The sequence below is a fragment of the Phocoena phocoena genome, chromosome 1, assembly GCF_963924675.1.
Source record: "Phocoena phocoena chromosome 1, mPhoPho1.1, whole genome shotgun sequence".
In the NCBI taxonomy this organism is placed as follows: Eukaryota; Metazoa; Chordata; class Mammalia; order Artiodactyla; family Phocoenidae; genus Phocoena; species Phocoena phocoena.
This window is the reverse complement of record NC_089219.1, coordinates 181,099,611-181,122,187: the sequence shown is the minus strand read 5'-3', so window position 1 is coordinate 181,122,187 and position 22,577 is coordinate 181,099,611. Positions and strand designations below refer to the sequence as shown.

Here is a 22,577-nt window from a genome sequence, read left to right as displayed (position 1 = left end):
AAACACATAATTAGATGATGTGTTCTGTGGTATCTGTCATATATTGTCCTGTTACTGATTGGTTTCTGTATGTATTGTTTAGTCATTGTTTAAACTGTATTTTGTGTGTTTCTTTTTCCCTTGCTTTGTGTCAGTGTCGAGAAATAGCATCACAAGTAAGTATTTTGTTTGTCTCCCTTTCCTCAAATTGTCTAATGTATTAATTCAGTTATTAAATGAAAAGAATATTAAAGATTGAATTCAATATTTCATATTTTAAAAGAAAACAAGTAAGGTGAAGTGCTTTTAAATGCTCTATTTTCAAGTTAGTGTATTTATATTTCCCTAATATTCCAAATCTTACCTGTTTGTCTTCAAATTATGTTTATGTATTAATCCAATCACATATTTTACTGTGTGGTGTCATTACCAGCTAGTCACTTACTGGCTGTAGATTGTCCTCAAGGGAGGTGCCACCTTCAATGCAATCAGCTGGTACTGAAAGGGAATGGGGGTCTTGATATAAAACATACCTTTAGTTTGCTTCTTATGTAGGCTGGACCCCCTAGAAATGGTTATGGGAACAATAGGACCTGTGATGGATTCCTCTGGGACACTTTTTAATGCTGAATTTATTCTTTAATAGCTTTAATTTATTGTCATGAAGAAGCCATCACTTTAATGTTTGATAATATTAACCTGTGATAAGCATTGATTTACTACAATAAAAAAATTCTTAATAATACATTATGTATGTTTACATACACTTCTCATATTCCTGAACCCTTGATGTTATCTTCATGTGATTTGCATTTTTTAATTTTATTTTCCATTTTCTTCATCTAAATCACGATAAATAATTGTCATTATGGCCTTAGTACTTAACACAAACTCCCAAGCATTAAATAGAATTAAAGAAACTATTACAAATATAAACATTTTCAACTTTAAAAATTGCATTTTGAATGTCAAAGCAGTGGTACCATTCAGCCCACTGGGAGAACACAGTCACAAGTGTAAAAGTTGTGTGCCAAAATTACCAACCAAAGGTACGAGTCTACTTTTGAGCTTGTTGAATTTTGGAGAGAAGTTCTGTATTATCATAATACCCAACATTTTGAGAGTGACTGTTGTTTTCTCTACATCATAGATTTGAATCCATGTAATAAATGCAAATTCTGTTTATTAAATTATTTTGAGCATCCTAAATTATTTAAGGTTTAATAATCTCTAGCTTTATTATATTGTTAAATATTCTAATTTTGTTTTCCCATATATGTATTCCTTTGGAATTTACTAAGTATTTACTAAGGAGGCTTCACTTTGGGATGTAAGAAAAATGTTTTAGATGCTTTCCGACCTTTTTCACATGATGGTACATAGAAAATAGGAACGTTTGTTTAGCATGAAGCTGCTCAGGGCGTCCAGATACCACCACAGGTGGTGCAAATTAAAGTTCTAGTTCAATGCAGAACACAGCTCTGGCACATGCAAAGTTTGGGGAGCTCGTCTTAGGGTTCTTACAGTTGCTTTATTAGAATATGTTTTGTAGTTCTTTGAGCTCACATGAGATCAAACATATATTTCTAAAATTTTAAATTTATACCAGCATTTGACCTGACCTGATTCACAAATAAAATTTAATTTTATTTATAATGAACTGGCAGACATTATTTTAGGAAATATTTTAGGAACATGTCACAAGCCAGGTTGCTTCACTTTGCCTCTACTGAAGGCTTTCTAGGGTGTGAGTCCAGATCTGCTCCATGGTGGTAGAAACACTAGTTAGTGGTCACACCATGTCCCAGTAAGAACAAAGTTTTCATCTGTGAAAAAACTTTATAGCTTCATGTTTGAAAGTAAAGTTAATTTTTTAAATGTAGGTTTTGGCTGTATTGCAGTTTTCCATGTTGATTCTAAATGTTGTTCTTCACTTTTTATTCAGATGTCAAGCTTCACTATCTCCTCTTTTCTCTAACTTACCATTTCAGATGCAGAAAATCAAAGGTTTGGCTCATTTCTGACTTTTCGTAGCCAATTACAAGTTGACTCATAACATTTTTCCTCTGATTGCTTTCTTTCTCATGGCTACTATTTGAGGTCTCAAAATCCTCCAGTCAATTCCCTATATAAATAAAGTGTCTTCCCTTTAATTTGCTGGGAAGTTTGAGTCTTCCAATATAAGTATCCTTCTCACAATCCTTTTTATGAAGAAAAAGCTCTAATTGTACTTTAGATATTAAAATATGCTTATCCTTGTAATTCCAGTTTTTTCTTATACAATTTCCATCCTTTCCACCTCTAGTTTTGTTTTGTTTTGGTTTTTTCTCTCTCGCTTCAAATATGTTCAGGTTTCCCCAAATCTCAAGAAATTTTTCTCCTTTTTTTCTGTTTTTTCTTATTTTACTCTTGCTGTTAAACTCTCAGAAGACTTCATACATGCTGTCCATTCTATTCCTTATCTCCCAGTTTTTCCCCCACTACTTTATCCATACTGTTCTTCAATTATTAAAAATCTCTTTTAGCCAAAATCATTGGCCTTTTAAATTAGTTGTAATTTGTTTAAGCACTGTAGAACCTTTAACAGGGTTCATTATCTCTTACATCTTAAAATTCTCTTATCCTTAGTTTTCATATCATGAATTACTCCTATTTTCCCTGTTTGCACTGGTTTATTTCTTTTTCCCCTTTTTTGCTCTTCAGTTTCTGCCTGTAACAGCTCATTTTAGATGCTGCTACTGTGATCTTCCATCTGAAGGTTCATCTAATCTCCTCTCTCGGGATTGGCTCTAGAACGCAGGACCCCAAGGAGAGGCAGCGATCACCTTCGCCTCCTACCCTAGGATGGGGCTTCATCTTTAGATTCCAGAAAGTACTTCATTATCTACCTAAGGGTGGGCTAAAGTTCACTGCAGGTCATCTCTCCCAGAGCATTAATCTCGATCCCTGAACAATGCTAAGCGCTTTCTTGTTTTATTTAATCTGCCCAGCAGGCTAAGACGGTGGATGATATTATTCCCACTTGTAAATGAGCAGAGACTTAGACACATTAACTTGATTAAAAAAAACTTAGGAAGTAGCAGACCTGGGTTTGAACTTTATCACTTTCTGACATCAGAGCCTGTTTTTTTTAATCACTAGGTTTCCCTGTAGGAGCTTCTACCAATTTCCGGCCACCTCTCTCTTTTCCACCATCTGCTTTGAGATCCCAAAGTGCTTTGTTTGGGAATCAACGTGGGAATTGCCACTTGAACCAAAACTGGGGATTTGGAAAAGGCTTTTCCTCTTTTCAACACATGGCTTTGTAACACTCAATGTATCTTGTGGTTTCAATGATTACTTCGGGGTTGAGGGATGGCAAATTTTTGTTCTCTGCCCTCTCTGTTCTAATTCCTACACATGAATGACAAACTCATTATCTGCCAGATACTTTCTGTCTTATAATCTTCCAGAATTACAGATATTTACTGAGCACCACCAAGGTCCAGATGTTCTCATCTAGGGACTTGGAATGAGTCAGTAAACATACCAGAAAGATTTCTCAGAAAGTGGACATGAACACTTCATGCCTATTCTTGGATTTAATTACTTCTGGGTGGATTTACGATATCCAAATTCTCTTCCCTTCAGTGTCTTGTGTAATACACACAGATTAACAATGCCTAATCGTGGATGTTTGATGCCTGTCATACCAAGTCACTTGCTTGTGACCCAATTTTAAGTTCCTGTATTCTAGCCATTCTTTTTTCTCCTCTGTCCCTGTTCCTGGGAAGATTCATTTATTCAATTAGTTTGTCTGACCGTAAAAGCACTAGACATGGAGCCAGATAGTCTGTGTTTAAAAGTTGCCTCCTACTTTTACTAGCTGTGTGTGAACTTGGGCAATTCTCAACACATAGCAGAGTGGAGGTTAAGTAGGGAGGTTTATTATTATCACTTCAACAGTTAGAAAAAAGGCAGAAATGTGTTAAGTGAATCGTTCATAGTTAATGGCAAACAATTCTGTGCCAACGTACATAGAGTAACATAGATCTCATCTCATCATTTTTCACTGCTTCTTCGTTTTTGAGTGGATAACACTGCTTCAGAAAATGTCTGTGTCAATACACTTAAATTTATAAATGAAATAATAGGAAGTATTCCTGTGATTTGGATAAATACCTTGTAATATTATCAGAAGTAGATATATTCACTAACCTCAAGTGCATTCTAATTCATACACACACACACAGGCACACACACATACACACACACCATGGGTCTCAGCTCACCTGTAATTTTCTTTCACTTTTATAAAAATTTGACTCGAATATTTTTAGTCCATTTTATTATTCTTTTTTATAATATTTCCTAGCTCTACTAATTCTTATCTTATTTTCAATGTCAGGAAAGCCTTTCTTACTTGCATTATTTACGTACCTTAACTTAAGACTCTCACTGGCATGGGACTTCTCTGGCAGTCCAGAGGTTAAGACTCTGAGCTTGCACTGCAGGAGGTGGTGTGGGTTCCATCCCTGGTTGGGGAGCTAAGATCCTGCATGCTGTGTGGCTTGGGGGAGGGAGAAAGAGAAAAAACAGTCTCACTGGCACACTTATTAGCAAGAAGCTATTTAAATACATCCAGTCTATTTGTTTTATTTTAACTACATAGTCATGGCTTTCTGTTCACTTAATATCTTAAACTGCATGACATCATTCTTTCACTTTACCCAGCCACAGGAAGTAAAGTAAGCCTTTAGTCACAACTTCTTGTTGCATGGATGCTGGAGTCTACAAAATCAGAACTGAATAGAAAGTTATAAGGTTGATCTAAGCCACCTAGGTCTTAATAAGGGAGTGATGATCACTCAGCAACAGTATACTTGGATCAATAATACCGTTTTATATAGATTCTTTACATAAGAATATAAATATTCATATCTACCAAGTCTTATACCATTGAATCTCTTCCTTAGTTAAGACGTTACATATATCATAGAAATTTTCTTTCCACAGTCTCATTTATTCATAACTGTTACATGCTTTAGGGTGGTGGTTCTCAAATGCTGAAAAAGAGAAGAGGACTCTGTGTGTGTGTGTTGTGTCTGTGTGTGTGTGTGTGTGTGTGTAAAATGTTTGGGTGTGGTGGAATTGATGCTATACTCATATTGAAATCACTATAATAGTTTTTCATAACTTTATATGCTTAGATGTTTTCTTCTGTACTGTAAGATTCTGGAGGTGATAGAATGATAGCCCCCTTCACCTACCCTATAGTATGTAGGGTCTACACACACACATATACATGTGGTTGAAACCATTGCTTTAGGCTATGTATTCCTGTAATTCTAGAAAATTCTAGAAAATGATGAGTGAGAATTGTACTGTGAAGATGACAGAACTGGCAATGAAACTATGATTCTGATCATGTAAACTATCTGAATGCCTTCCTTTCTTGCTGTGTTGAACCTGTGTGCTTAATAAGTACTCTTCCATTTATTGATTTTTTGTTTATAAGTCAAATTTGCAGTTTAAAACTATTCGGGTGTATAAGAAAATTCTCTACACACACATATATAAGTATGTACAATACATAAAAACCAAATCATATGTACCCCAAAAGGACATTTCATGTAGAAAGAAAATATGTTGACGCATTTGGTTATTTCTAGATATAAAATGAATCATTTGGTTAAAGAAAACTGCTTTTTAGTTTCCTTAATGAACTGAAAGTTAATGAGGATGAAATTAGTCTAGATTTGAGCCAGACTTTGATTCTAACCTACCAGACACGTATCAACATGAAATACAACAGTCAATATTAAATAACCATTAGAAGAGTGAAGAGATGCCTTGAGACCTACAAAAAACGTAGTTACAAAATGTACAGTAGTGATAATTTTGATGCTGATAATATTATTACTTCACCTTAAAAATACATTATTTTGGGCTTCCCAGGTGGCGCGGTGGTTGGGAGTCCGCCTGCCGATGCAGGGGACGCGGGTTCGTGCCCCGGTCTGGGAGCGTCCCGCGTGCCGTGGAGCGGCTGGGCCGGTGGGCCGTGGCCGCTGGGCCTGCGCGTCCGGAGCTTGTGCTCCGCAGCGGGAGAGGCCGCAGCCGTGAGAGGCCCGCGTACTGAAAAAAAAAAAAAAAAAACATTATTTTGAGGAGAAAATAAATGTTATAGCTTCAGAAAAGATAAAAACATTCCACTGTTACACAGTGAAAGGTCACCTGAGTTCATAAGAAAAACAATGAAAGAAAGTAGTGCTGCCACATTGATAGAGCTATATGATATAGAAACATGACATAATTAAGGTAATTTCACTGAACACTTAAAATGCATTTCTGAACACCACAACTCAAAAAAACATTATGTTAGATATATTAACTAGTAAATATTTCAACTTGCTATTTAGAAAATTGACTTCTCAAGATCACCAGTAATTTCTGTAACATACTCATATGAGTGGAAGATGCCTAACCTTTATTAAAAGAAACAAACAAACAAACTTCCATCATAGGGCAATGCTATGGTCCTAGATAAAGTAATGACCTTTTATAACTTTTCTTCCTCTTCCTCATGTCTCTGTAATGATAGATATTATTTATGACATGTATGTTAGAGCAGCGGTCCCCAACCTTTTTGGCACCAGGGACCGGTTTCGTACAAGACAATTTTTCCATGGACGGGTCACGGTGGGGAGATGGGTCAGGCGGTGATGTGCGCAATGGGGGCGGTAGATGAAGCTTCAGCCTCACCCGCCGCTCACCTCCTGCTGTGCGGCCCGGTTCCTCAGACCGGTACCAGTCCACAGTGCGGGGGTTGGGGACCCCTGTGTTAGAGGGAAGAAAAGCTACAGTAGGAACTATTTGACAATATTCATCACCCCTTCCATTCCATGAAAAATGCATCTTCCTGGACTCCAAGATAATCCATTCTTCTACCTTGTCTCCTATTCTTAATTTCTCACTTCTCTTCTACGTCATACTCTCCAACTGATGTTATTGAGGTATAAAATTTGAAATTGGGGAATTATCGCTAAACCACATCTATCTTTTCATTATTGTATCCCACGTGCCTTGGACAGTGCCTTGCACAAGTGTTCAGTGTATGTTTCTTGAAATCAGACACAGATCTCCTTCTCAACATACAGTCATCCTTTCAAATCTACACAAATTTATATAATTTTCTTTGTACCACATCTGTCATAAATTTTGGCCCTTAATTATCGTATTACCCTTAATTTTATGTAAATGTTTATGGATACATGCCTTGTAATTGCTGCTCTGATGGTGTGAGCATGAGACCAAGGAGGACAGTTTCTTGCACTGGAAGCCGTGGACAACCTAACTGTTGTGAGTGGTTCAGAGTCTCCAGGAGGTTCTAGAGGAGGCCTCTGCAGTGAAGGAATCTGGGGGTAGAGGCAGAGGAGGGAAAGGTGAAACTAATGCAGTTGTCTGTTGTATTGCAATTTGGAGAGAATTTAGATCTTTTCTTGTAATGGACCTCATTCAGTGTAGGTCAGTTTGTGAGTAGCAGCATAAATGAGCTTTAAAAAAATTGTAAATGACAAATACGTTGTCTCCAGAACCCAAAGGCCTAAAAGTATTAGATTTGTCTTAATATTGTTGGTAATTACAGGTCAATAATTATTTCTCGACAGTGTCAGAGATAGAGAACCCCTTGACTGAGCAAATAATGTCTAGAAATATTCCTAAGTTGAGGGGACCTTGTACTTTGTGTGAGACAGTGGCCCGTCCCTGTTCGTGAGCTCCTTTGTGAATGTTTCTGTGTCCTGAATGAGGGTGTCAAATGACTCTCCTTGAATGATAAGTCATCGATGTCATGACATACCTGTATTCCAGAGAAAGTTGGATGCAGTGTTGATCTTGCCTGCGAAGCCTGTGTGTGATTGCAGGGCTGTTGAGGTGCCCCATGTATAGTTAAGTGGAGTATTGTGTCCCTTCGAAGGTGAAGGGAAACTGGCTGAGTCCGTCAAAACAGGCACCGAACAAATCATATTAGTCAAATTTATGACTGCAAAGTATTTACCAGTTGCCAACTGAATAGATTCAGTAATTTCAACAATATTGGGCACGGCGCCTTAATATGTGGGAGTGGGGCACTAAGGTTGGGACCGTCTACTGTGGGGCACCATTCATTCTTTCCAGGTTTAAGAACAGGTTTAAGAACAGGTCAGTTTGGCTGTTAAATGGAGAAGCAGTGGTGATTATCATCTGTTCTCTAAATAGTTCGTATAATGGATTTCAATCCTTGAAAGTTCTGTACTATCCTTGGAGATTTTATTAACTATATTGGGCAGACAGAAGGTTCATAGGGTCCCATTTTGTCCAACTGATTGTAAGCACCAAAGGTTTTATTTCATTTAATTTTAATTTATTACTCATTGGAAGAGTGTTCATGTCTACTAAGGGATGTTTTGGGGCCATGGGTGTTATGACCATGGGAAATTTAGGCAAGGCGATAAATAGCTCTAATAGTTAACATGAGGCATACCTCTTTTTCCTCTATTTTATATTTGATAACTACACTAAGAGTATAGAGATTACCTTAATTTTAGAGCAATCTCCATATTTAGGGTCTTTGTTTAAAAGTAGTGAGATCTTCAGTCATAACTATAATTTGAGCTCCAACTCAAATAGAAAAGAAGGCCCTAAAGGTTTGCCAATCGGTACATCTCAGGAGATGTTAAAGTTAATTTGGGACCTATGTTGTAGAGGCACAAAGCCAGTCAGCTCCCTTTTTATTGTATTTTTCTTGGTCTTAATAAACTCTTTTGGTGAATTAAGAATTTTCTAGTTGGACTAATTGTGGACTTCTGTTGCAGTTGTTCATTTCCTCCAGTTTTTTTGCTGCTGTTGTCTTTGGTTGGTAGACACTCTGGGAGCTCTTTTCTACCCTGTTCATATGTATAAGTCTGCTGCTCCTACTTCTCCTTACTGCTATGGGGATCGACAACTCTATTGTTCCAGAAGCATAGGCGGCAGCAGCAGAAGCATTTTGTAGGGTCCCAATGAGCTGTGTTCAGAATTGTGGATCTCAGCATGGCAACTACTCTCCCTTCACACAAGCAACCACATAATCCAGCTGTAGGATGCTCAAGGTATCAGCATTTTCCCTGAACGCTCTATGCAATGGGGATTGATGCCTGCTTTAGACACACAAACGCTGGTCACAGGTTAAGGATGATTCTTTGAGCTTAATGTCAGTCGTGTTCCTTACTGGAATCTAGGCACAAAATTCAATATGAAACACTCAGATAAGTCTGAGACATATGACACAGGACCACTTTAACTAGAGCCCCAATTCCATACTCTTGTCCTTAAATGCCAATTGAAACTTCTAACTTAGGTTGGTTAAATCCAAACAGAAGCGTGGGAGGACTGAATAAATGCAACATAAAACTGTGTGGCTGGCAGTCGTGGCCTAGATACCCTGCTTCCTGTACCGATTGTTACAACTTTAAGAACCCTTTCTGACTCCCCAGGCTGTAACGTTAAACGCTTAGTGAGCCCAATAAATCCTGCCCGATCCAAATTTATGTTTCTTCCACCATTACCCCGTACCCTTAATATCCATTTCCAAACATGCTTCTCAGACTTTGATCTGTAAAAATTTAAAAACTGAACTAGTTCTTTTGGAGTGTAACTTCCTAAGCATGTGATAAAAAACAAAATGAGTAACATATTTGCCAACTAACACCTACATATTTATAAACACTTTACAAGACTCCTAGTAAAAGAACACAAACAACCAACTAAAATTAGGTCAAAATTATTTCTCAATTTGTTCTTATGAACCAAGATGAATTAGTTAAATTTTAAGGGAAAACATCCACCATGTAGTTAGCAAGTTCATTATAATAGTATTCAAGATCCTAAACAAAGAAGAAAAAAGTAAGATTTTCTGGGCTTAAAGCTCTAGGAAAGGCATTAGATAATTGAAACCCTTGTACACTAGTTGTTTCTGAATGACAGTTTTGAAGGCTCAAAGGAAAAAAATTAATGACCAATGTGAGAAATAATATCGAGATAATAAATTAGCCAAGTTTCAAATTTCACAGACAGCAAAGAAAGCAGAGATTTAATTAGACACACATACAACACACACACACACACACACACACACGGAAAACCAAAGATGTGTGAATATATAACTTAATTGTACATTTAGAGCAAACAAATAATCAAAAATGAGATTTAACTCATAAATAGAAAAGTAACTGACTAGGTTTGATTTTCTCTTACAGATAACAACAGAAAGATAGGTCTTACATATGACAGAGGGAGAAAGAAAAGAAAGGGGGGAGGGGAAGGAGGAGGAAAAGATGTGGTCTGACCATAGTGGAAAATAAGTAACATAAATTTGTAGATTATTCAACATTATCTTTAGAGAATCTGAAATTTTTTTTCACTTGGACATAAAATTAAACATTGACTTTTGAAGTTATTGGATTGAAATGGTGAGTTAATAGTTAATGGAGATTCTACCTACAACTAGTAAACCTTATATTCATAGAATAACGATAAAATTGAAAGGTGCCTAAGAGAACATGTAGATGAATTATCTTATTTTTAGATATGGATGAAGCCAAGAGATTGGAATAATGTTAATTATTCTATCAAATTATTAGCTTTAGAAAATCGATTATTTGAGCCTGAATTCTTGAGAAATTATTTGGTTTTAGAATTTTGGTGAGATTTTTACTACTGTTTTCTTGTAAGTTTTGTTTATTTTTGCTATGAAAACCAGGATAAGTATTGTGATCACTATTTTTCAAGAAGCTCAGTTGATTTGCTCAAAGTCATGAAGCATTTACCTGATGTGATTAAAAATACAACTTAGCATTTGATTCCAAATCCAGCATTTTTTAGCCCATAATATTGTTTGTTCTTTAATTATCTCTGTGATTCTGGAAATACATCTAAATACAATGTAACTAGTTATTTTATATCTCTTCTTAGACCAAAGACTAAATGAACTTGTTAAACTGAGTCTTTATTGAAAATGGAGAAATGTCTTTCTGTGGATTTGTACTGATAAAAAGAAATTTCCAGGGGACCCAGAGTTACTAGCCATGTTGCTTGTAGATTTAAATTTAGATGATCTTTCAAATATTATTATAATTTAACCTATTTTAATGGAAAACATTTTATAGGAATTCTTTCCTATAAGATTCAACTAACACATCTCCAGTGATTTCATTTTCCTCTGTTTTCTTTAGCAACAGTCCAGAATGTCTTCAGACATAAATCAGCTAGCACAGTTTAAATCTATTATTAAGGCTGTAAAACTATTCTTAAGGGAGCCACTAATCCAGATTACATACACTTTCAAACTGCTGGGTGAATTGATTTATTTTAAAATACCACTTTGTTCCACAGATGCTCAATAACCTATGACATGAATAACTGTTCAATAAAAAATTGAGAGAAGTTGAATAGAGTCAGCTGTGTGTATGTGTCTGTGTGCATGTGAAGTATGGAAAAGAATGTCTCATATATCTTATCAATCTGACACTTTCTACCTTTCCGAAAATTAAGGTACTTAAGCTGTTTTAAGCATAAGATACATTTTATTCTTTATAAAGTTTTCTAGTCTTACTATTATGAAGATACACTTTTAGCTTTTTTCAACCATATTGTTTGATAAATATTTGGAAAAAATATAACTTAAAAAAAGATGAAGTTTTAAATGTATATGAAAATTGTTGTTGGTGTAGCCATATGAATTTTTCATTTCCTTACTGAACTATATAAATATGTTTCTAGAATCATTTCATGTACAATGTTTCTTGGTCCATTTAGGCTGCTGTAACAAAACACCACAGGCTGGGTAATTTACAAACAACCAAAACCTATCTCTCACAGCTGTGGAGGCTAGAAGCCTAAGATCAGGGTAACAGCACTGTCCAGTGAGGGTCCTGTTCTGGTCACAGACTTCTCCTTGCATCCTCACATGGTAGAAGGGGCCAGGAAGCAGTGTGGGATCTCCTTTATAAGGGCACTAATCCCACTGATGAGGGCTCCACCCTCATGACCTAATCACTTCCCAAAGGCCCCACCTACAAATACCCTTGGGAATTAGGATTTCAACATATGAATTTTGAGGGGACACAAACATTCAGATCAGACCATGGCAATATGCAGATATATTTTTTCATTCTCACAAACATTAGTGTTAAACTTTGGTTTTTCAGGTTAATAATTATGTTAGGCTTCTGACAATAAAAGTACAAAAAGTAAAGCCAGAGTTCTCCAATTATTCATAGAAATAGTGAAAAATAATTCATAGAAGCAGTACAGAATAATAAATCTCCCCTTTGGCTTAAATACCTATTTTGTTTTTCAGATTTCACAAAACTTTAACTGAGGAAACTTCACCCCAAGAATTTGATTATAGCACCTTGATTTCTTATGAAATATAGTCACTGGTAGAGGAACTGCACCAAAATATGAGTCATTCCTTTGTCATACTTATGCTTCACTTTTATATAGCTCCTCATAATTATTTATTTTTCTTTTCTCCCTTTTATGGTATTTTCATATAAGATTATGAACCATAATACTTACTAATATTTACTTAGCACTTGCTGAGACAGTCACTATATTATGCACTTTTCATGAGTCATCTTTTAGATTTGCTTGGTAAAACACTTTGAGCAAAGTAATAATATAATTATCATTTTTCAGATAGGGAACTGGGGATAATCTTTTAAGTTACATAACCAGGAATACAGAACTGGTAAGTGGTAGAACTTGTATTTAAACCCGGCTCTATCTGATGCCAGAATACTTGCTTTTAACCACTCTATAACCCTGACTCTATGTTCAGGAAAAGGTCCTACGATGAAGGCACGTTCGTGTATCCTAGCACTACTCTATTTCCAGTAGGTCATGATGTCATGTTAGGAACACAGTAGAGTTACAACCAGGTGATGAAATGGCACCAGGAAAATATATTTATAAGTTGACCTTCTTTTAAAACACAGAGGCACACACGTGTGCCTACACACGTTCAGTACCCAGCAATAGAATAACTCAGTTTATTACCAAAGTAACTGATATTATGGATCATCATTCTTACCAGGATATATTAATATTATTATTATGTGTGGAAGGATACAGGTGACATGTTTTCTTTATATATTAATGTGTTATATGAATTTGCACATTTCTATGAGGTAGGAGATGGGTATCATTATTCTCATGTTACATAATGGTTACACAGTTTATTGTAGGCACAGAGCTAGGAAATATCCATCAAGTTTGTGTATCTTAATGCAGAAAAATTCAAAGTACTTTTTATTATGTCATACTGGAAGGACGGGAGAAAGGCATACAAATTCCAAACATGTAGAGAACAATCTATGTATTGTCAGTTTAGATTTCTTAAAATTGATCCCCAACTCCTTCTAATTCCCTTTCTCTTTAGTTAAACTGGTATATAACAAAAGGTGTTACTTTTATTGAAATAATGATAAAAATGCCTTGTGAGTCCTATGGATTTTTTGTATAAATCATGATATCATTTCCCTAGGGAATTCAAAACAATGGTGAATAGGGGATCCAGTATTATTTAGCTAATATATACTTGATATAATTCCTGGTACACATAACTAAGAGGAAGCATTCACAAAGACAAATATTGTTGTATCGTCTACCTGGAAGAGAAGCGAATCTCCAGTCTCTCCCTTAAAATATTTATTAACTTACGGTTCCATGACTTTAATTGTCAGTGACATTATATGGGCATATCTTGAGTATTTGGTCTGATAAGATACTATTTCCACATATTTGTAGGAATCAAACTATTACAGGGACTTATGACTAGAAAGATTACTTCAAATAAACTTAATATTGTGATTCATGAATCTCTACAAGCCAAGTATCTAAATATGAATGAACTAACATGTTTTCATTTTTGCCACAAAGTACACATAAACTGAAATTACTGAACAAAGATTGATATTCTTTACTGATGGTAGATATTACTCAAGGGTTTATGTATTTTACTTTCAGAGAAGAGGATTTTCAGTATATTATCAACCAGATAAAACTAGAATAAGTTAAGACTTATAAAGGTATCCATTACTGCAAAACCATTGTATTAAAATTTTTAATACTTCCAACCTAAATTTCTATAGCTAAAATGAGGTTTCTATATTTTGGGTGAAATGTTCTCTTATCCCTACTATAAGTGGGGATTAACATATACCCACTACTATATATAAAATAGATAACCAACAAGGGCCTGCTGTATAGCACAGGGAACTATATTCAATATCTTGTAATAACCTATAAGGGAAAAGAACCTGAAAAATTATATGTATAATATATATATAATTTGTTAACCTTCATAGCTTCATGATAAGACTATTTCTCTCTTGTTTAGATTGAATTATTTCTTTTTTTAAAAAAAATTAGAGTATAGTTAATTTACAATGTCGTGTTATCAATAGTTTCAGGTGTACAGCACAGTGATTTAGTTATATACATATATAAACAATTCAATCTAAACAAGAGAGAAATAGTCTCTTATCATGAAGCTATGAAGGTTAAACAAATTGTTTTGATATCACTCTTCTACAGTGCTGTTTTGGAACAAATGTGAATGAATATTTACATTTTTTATTGAATTTAAGTGTGAGATGATTGCATAGCTTGCCACTCAGAATTGTGTGTAAGGCATTGACTGCGCCTCCATAATTCATATTCACTTTTAAAGGATCTTGTTGGATCTGACTCCTGACCTTACTTAACTTGGTAATTTAAATTCTATTAGTTTGGAAGCCAGCGACACATGCATGTTGAAGCTGAAGCTCAAACTTCCATTCACAGACAGGAAACACAGCAGGATTCCTAAACATGGCTCTTATGCAGAATAAAATGCAGGAAGCTGTCCCTTTGCATGTGCATGCATTAGAAAGTAAGGTTTTCTGCTTTGAACCGTGTTTCAGTTCATATGATTTCCTGGTATGAAAAGCAACAATTTTGAAACAGGAAACTTTTGGCTCCTAAGGACCTATAATCAAAGGAAAGCTTCTTACTTTAAAATCAGATTTAGTAGTAAAAGAGTAGATCAAAATAGACTTTATGAATATGTTCATTGTTTTTCCCTCCTATGGAGAAGAGCCTGATTTAAGTTTTCTTTGTGATTCTAGAATACATTTGTGAAATACTAATATTTACAACACAGTTTCACTTAGAACACTGAGAACAGTTCCTGAAATATATTGTAATATTTCCATCAGAAAACATTTTATGCGGTGAATAATTAATGCATGAATTAAATAAAATGTACTTTTTGTTTTCCTCTGGGTCATATGAGCAAATAAAAAATTTCACATTTTATAAAGTTCAGGCCAATGCCTTCTTTAGAAAGAACAGTAAATTTAAAACCTTAAAAATATTATTAATTCCAAAAATAAAACAACTTTTATAATCCTTATTTAAATTTCATGTGAAATACTAGGAGCAAATTGAGAAAAGTCCATTACATTGACTTTATTTGAATAAGGTTATAAAATATCTAGTTCTTTTGCTTGTGGTTTCAAACAACTCTATGCTAGTAGTCATTTGATAAGATAACTCTGATACATAAAAAATTAAATTATTTTTATAAAGAAACTTATATTGGAGGATGCAAGCATATTTTATCTGGTTCAAATATAAGTTCAAAAAACATATTTTCTAATTTTTTAGTAGCAGAAAATTAGTATCAATGATTATGATTTTGCTCTTTCTGTAAAAACTCTCATGAGATATATAATTATATTAAGATATTAGCAAAAAATAAGAATATAACTCCAGGCTACATGATTCCTAAAATATCTAATTACCAATATGCATTTCTTTTAAAGTCTCAAATATCCATCAGTGTGGAAGAGTGGGAAGACACCAAAGATGCCAAAGAGCAAGGTCACCACCGAAGTAACCACCGCAACTCAACATCCAGTGACCAGTCCGACCATCCCCTGCTAAGGAGGAAGAGCATGCAGTGGGCCCGAAGACTGAGCAGAAAAGGTCCCAAACACTCCGGTAAAACAGCTGAGAAAATAACCCAGCAGCGCCTGAACCTCTACAGGAGGTCAGAAAGACAAGAGCTTGCTGAACTTGTGAAAAATAGAATGAAACACTTGGGTCTTTCTACAGTGGGATATGGTATGCTCTTTACAAGTATTGTATGATGTGGACTTGTGATTTCTTGCAGTTAGTTGTAACAGAGTTGGCTCTACTTTAGTAACTTAAGAATCACATTTTTGTTTCACAGGTCAGTTTGAAGGGACTAGTAACACATGTCTAATCTCCTAGAGACAATTGTAACAATGATATTAAAAAGAGAGCACTGAAATTTTTAAGTATTTGCTCAGGTCTCTAGACACTGTGCTGAACCCATTACAAGAATTATCTTAATTTTAATTTTCACAAAAAATCTTCCATTTTAGAGATAAGGAAACTAAGTCAAGTAACTTGCTAATTAGCTTGTTAATAGCCTGACTGAGATTTCTATCCAGTTCTGTCTGGCTCCAAAGTCTGTTTTACACACACACACACACACACACACACACACACCACATTTTATTTTAGGGCCTGGGATAAAATTAATTTGTGGCATTGGCAAGTAACTAAATGGATGAGCCACAGATGAACCAAAATGTTTCTATAAAATTTGTTCAGTTTGTTGTGATCCAGAAACAAAGAATCTTCAAAAGCTTTCATCTGAAGCTCAAACAGTGCTTAACCTCATACAGTGCAGATATGTCCCAATGACTGTTGTGCTCTTATGTTGATATATGATCGTAATATATATATATTGCATATAGCACAGCTTAAATAAATAATGCAAAGACAATTTTAAAATATGTCATTTATCACTATAAGAATTTTATTTAAAGGAAATTTTGTCAACATATGAGAAAATCAAATAATAAATAAGGTGTTTTAGTTTGTTATATATATATACATGTATATGTATATATATACATAACTTGGGTAAATCAGGAGCTAAGATGTCAGTATCATGTAGGTTTTAAGGGTAACATAGAATAAATGCCGTATTTGCCCCCATCTCATCTTTATTATTAACGTCTCAACTTGAAACAGTGTACATAGGGAGAAATTTTAATCATTGAACTGGATGGAGTTTAAAAGAAGTTATCTGTGTTTCTTTGAACAAGAAGACGAAGCATATTTACTGAGTACCTAATCTATGCCAGGAATTGTGTTAGGTGCTTTATGTATATTTTCTTATTACTCCTTATAAACACTGATTAGATGTGTGTCCCATTTTGCCCTTCAAGAAGTTGAAGTTCGAGAGGTAAAAGATCTTGCTCGAGGACATAAACTTGAAATATGTTGAAGTCAGGATTCCATAGGTACTTGAAATTCATAATTATATTTCACTTACTTAAAATGTAGTACAGACTCATTCATGACGAATAATTTTCATATAAGCACAAAAGGTCTTATATTGAGGCAAATTAAAAGAAAAAATCTTAATTTAAAAATTATGTTAGGAGCTCTTTGCCAATTTAATGACATGAAGTATGATTGTACTTCTTACAGTCCTATAATTACATGTACTTTTTCTAGTTATTATTCAGGTATTTTTTTTCTTTTTTTTTTAAAGTTCTAATACGTGATTATCCATCCAAGTTCCAGCTGTGTTTCATGGACATTATAACCCCAGGCTGGTCCTGAAGGCAGTGTGGCAAATAATAGTTTGACTCTGAGAGACACAAGATGCGTGAACTGACTGCATGGGAGAATCATCAGGAAAGCATGTTATGTTATTGCTAATAAAACTTCTATCAGTTACCTTACACTTAGCCATTCTCTCTTTTTTTATGTAAATTTATTAATTTAATTCTCATGCTAATTCTTACAGGAAGGAAGAACAGACACTGTCCACCGTTTTTTCTCTTTTCTTTCCTTCTTTCTGTCTCCATCCATTCTATCCATCTATCTACCCATAGATCCATCAATCCGTTCTAAGTCCTGTATTGGGACCCTCCAATAACATAGCGATTATGAAGACAGGATTTGGAATCTAATGCATCATGGGCCTCTGAACTTCTCCATTTATTCCTAACTCACAATAGTTCATCCATTCAACAGATATTATTAGGTTGCCTTCTTAGTGTCAGGCACTGTTCCAGGTACTCGGAATAGACCAATGACCTATTCAGACAAGACCTCTGCATTTATGGAATTTATATTCTACTGTCAGCCGGTAGATTTGTTGTATTATTTAACTTCTCAAGGCCATTTTCTGATTTCTGAAATAGAAATAATAATACCTATGTTGTAGGTTTTGTTGTGAAGGACAAATGGGGTAATGAATAATAATGTGCTTAGCCCAGAACTGGCATTCAGCTAATCCCACAGATCTACTGTGTATCTGTCTAAGTACTGTGTGTCTGTCTGTGCTTTATACATAAAAAAAGTAATTTTTTTTTGCCCACCTCAAAAAACAACAAACACATTTTGCACCCTTGGGGGCAATGTTGGCTTCAAGCAGAATACATGCTATGAGACAATTATTGTTTTACATGTTTGCCTTTCTTTTTTCTTTTTTTGGGAAAAAGGAAATGTCTTACTCATTCTTTAATCTTTGTATCCCTAAACCAATTACACATTTCCTGAGACATAGGAACCCAGTAGCTGCATGTTGATTGCATGAACAAATGGAGTGCTTACAGATGAGAAAACTGGGTCTCAAATATAAACGATTTACTTGGATCTCCCAACCTAGTATACACTCAAGTCAGTCCTTTAACTTGTGACTTTTGACTCCATATATTTTTGTGTATCCACTGGACCACTTACTTTTCCTACATTAGTGTCAATATTTTGTAGCGCTTTACAGATTTGAAATATTTTTAAGTGCTTTATACACAATGCATGATGATTGATTTAACCACGAGTCATAATCTGATTTTTCTTGAGTAGGTGTCACCTGATTCAAGAGAATGAATAGATTTCTTTTGACCTATTGGATATGAGACAGAAAGGAGAGAAAAGGGAGTCAAAAGATGACTTTTGAGGGCTCTAGCTGGAGCAAGTAAGTGCATGGTGGTGACATTCACTGAGCTTAGAAGAAGAGGAATACTTTGGGGTGAAGATAATACATTTAATTTGAGTGCCTGGAAGACTTCAAATGGATATTGATCCATAAGAGGCTAGATTTCTGCTGTCTGGTGCTCAAGAAGAACAAATGAGATGTGTATAGAGACTTGGGAGTCATCAGCCTATAGATTTTGAGTAAGGTCATAGAAGTAGATGGAATAACCCCAGGTGAAGGACTACAAGAGAACTCTAGAAAATACATTCCTGGAATGTTAAGGGAAGAATTATTTTCTTTATAAGACAAGAGGCTGAAGTGTCTAGAACTGAATTACCCAAAAGATGTGTCCTAGTACAATAATATGCTATCAGTCGGTTACATGTTTTATTGTTACATTGATTCTTTATACCTTTCAAAGGCCAGGTGGGGCCTGGGTTGGTCAGAAGCTGGTCACTTCTAGTCATAAGCAGGTTTGTCTGCTACCCCAATGTAATATAAAGTTGTATGTCCTATGTGTTTTATGATATGAAAAAAATGTTGAAATTTTGCAGTAGAGAAATGGAAGGGAATGATTAATAGTGCAGAAAGTATAGTGATATGTCATTGCTGACCTTGGTGAGGATAGTATCAGTTGGATAGCATGTGTGAAAGCCAGATTTGAGTAGCATTAGGATGAATTAATATCTAGATATAGTAGATTTCATATATTAGGGACCTCAAGATATTGAAAATTTAGTCTTCTGTCTTATTGCTCCATGATCTATTGTTTCCATTGCCAAAGTCATATCACGGTACAAGACGTATGTTGAAATTCCATCCAGGAGGAAGGAGGCAGAGACCAGAGAAGAAAGGGTTGTCTCCTCAATTAAGTAGTTGTGTACACCATTTCCACTATGTCCCATTGGCAAGCAAGTATGTTTCATTTTCAGTGGCCTGAATCTAATATTTAGGAAGACAAGGCAAATGTCTTTTGAAAGACAACTATTCTCTGACTCAGTGGATGTTTTTTAAGAAATGTCATTGTGAAAGAGAGGTGAGAAATCTGGAAGAATCTGGATGAGAAAGTAGAGAGGGAAGAGGGACTATTTTTCTTTTTTTTTTTTTTTTAAGGTCAGAGAGGTAAGAGCATGTTTAAATAAGATTAAGCCACCAGTGGAGAAGTTGAAAGAAAATATAGAAAAGATATCACAGTTGGAGCCCTTGCTTAGATATTTGGAAGTGAGGAAAAGATGACTGTTTTAAACTGCATTAACAGGTAGGTATTTTGACAGGAAGTTGAGTAATATTTCACGTGATAGTAAGAGGTATAATCGTCTGTTGAGAATGATGGCAAGAGTGGAAGGGTGAGTGTTTTAAAAATAAGCCAGAATGTTTGCAGCTTCAGAGGAAAAGGTGTCCTTTCTGCGCGAGACAAACCTTTCTGTCTTATTCTTGATTTTAAAAAAAAATTTAATATAGAAAATTTCAAGCATGAATAAATGTAGAAAGAAAAGTATAACGAACCCACGTATACTCATTTTTCTGCTTCAACAATTATCAACTCATGGCCTATTTTCTTCCATGTATATGCCCACCAATTTCCTTCATGTCTCATATTAATTTCAGGTAAATTTCAGACCTCATATATTTCAGTAGATACTGAAATATATAGATAGTAGATCTATCATTTAAATACTAGTTTAAAAAATATAGCCACCTACCATTTTCACACTTAAAAATAATTTTAATATCATCGAGTGTTCACTTGTTCAAATTTCCAGTGACCTCACAAATGTCATAAATTTTTTAGACTTTATTTAAATTAGGATTAATGAAGGTCTGTGCATGGAGATGGGTGACAAGTTTGTTAACTCATTTTTAATTTCCCTCATTTTGTATTTTTCCTACTGCCATCTATTTCTTGAAGAAACTCACTCTCTGTCCTGCGGTTTCCTAGACTCTGAATTTCCACTCTAAGTTGGCCTATTCTATTCCCTGTCTTTTCTTTTTTTAACCACTTTTTGTTATTATTATGAACTCCTAGATTTAAATGTATTTTATATGTTTTAATCTGTATGTTATTAGATTATTCATCATGTTGTTCTAAATTTGGCCAGTGGGAGCTTCTTCAAATAGCCTCCTGGGTCCTTTTGTCATGGCATCAACTGTCTGTGATCGACTTCCCTTGCTCTCTGTAGGGCTAAATGCTCCCCACCTAAAATAAGGCATCCCTCCAAGGATCCTATCTCTTTTAGTGGGAAATGGTATTTCAAGATTATAACCAAGTTTCAGAGATGTTCATTTTTACTGTGTTTGTCACTTTTTCTGAGTTTTTCAGTTGAGAGCTAAAAGATTAGGTAGATAGATGATAGATAAATAGATAGATAGATGATAGATAAGTAGATAGATAGATAGGTAAACTATTTCACCAGTTCATATGGATACTTACAATTAAAATGCAGGCTATAGGGATTTCATTTAACTTTTTCTGTCCTATATCTGTACTTCTTTTTTCCTACACCTAGATTACTGCTTGTCAATAACAATAGAAATGATGGAATTATAAAAAAATCATATTGTATTTTTTCACAATATACATAAAACAGTCTCAGAATATAATATAATGCTAATATTAACACTATAATTGCTAAAAGTGCATTTTTATGCATTCTTCACTTTATAGACTAACCCAATAGGGATGTTTAGTAAAACTATTCTAAGTCTTGGAAAAGTTCTTCTTGATGTGGTTATACTATCAATTGGATATAAATTTAGACTCATTTCTGTTTTCAGTGTTTAAGAATTGCTTTTTCTAAAATTTAATTTTGTTTTTTAGTTATGTAAACTATGTACACAGTCCAAAGAGAAATATTTAATACAAGTTATATTCAAAGAAATTTAACATCTGTCCCTGTCACTGCCACACAATCTCCTTCTCCTCCGTGAGTAACCTTTTTTAACTTTATGGTTTATCCTTCCAGTTTTAATTATAAATTTAAAAATATATATGGTAGCATGCTATGTTCCTTTCTTTTTTTCCCCACATTTCTTCTTTCACTTAACAGTACATCCTGGAGATCACTGATTTAGTAGAATATAGAAATAATTCTTATTTCTTTTTACAGCTGCCTAATGCTCCATTGTATAAATGTATCATAGTCTATTAAGCTAGTCCTTTCTGTCTTTTCTAATTACAAAGTCTTGCAATTAATAGGCATACGCCTACATCTTTCTGTGTTTTTTCTCAGTGTGTCTTTGGTATGGATATCTAAAAGTGAGATTACTGGATTAAAGATTAAGTGTGTATATATATATAAAATTTTGCTACTGGAAAAATTTTCCTCCTTAAATATGTATGATTTTGCATTTCTGCTAGAAAAGTATGAGAGACCATTTTCTCAAAACCTTGCCAACAGAATGTGTTGTTAGTCTTTTGCATGTTTTGCCAATCTACTAGATTTTTTTAGGGGGTATCTCAGGAAGCCTTCTTATTCTGATGAGGTCAAGCATCCTTTCATGTGGTTAAGAGTCATTTTTAGTGAATTAT

General features: G+C 34.7%; 1 protein-coding gene across 3 annotated transcripts in view; it reads left to right on the top strand.

The window, feature by feature from the left end:
* Nucleotides 1-22,577, top strand: part of KCNT2 (potassium sodium-activated channel subfamily T member 2) — a 370,804-nt gene that overhangs the window by 331,140 nt on the left and 17,087 nt on the right. For 2 of the 3 annotated variants that reach the window (XM_065876371.1, XM_065876363.1), the window contains one exon: nt 15,846-16,146. In XM_065876371.1, the coding sequence (XP_065732443.1) occupies nt 15,846-16,146 (301 nt within the window). Of the gene's footprint in view, nt 1-134; nt 156-15,845; nt 16,147-22,577 lie in introns of all 3 variants that reach the window. The other variant, XM_065876379.1, reaches the window with a different exon arrangement.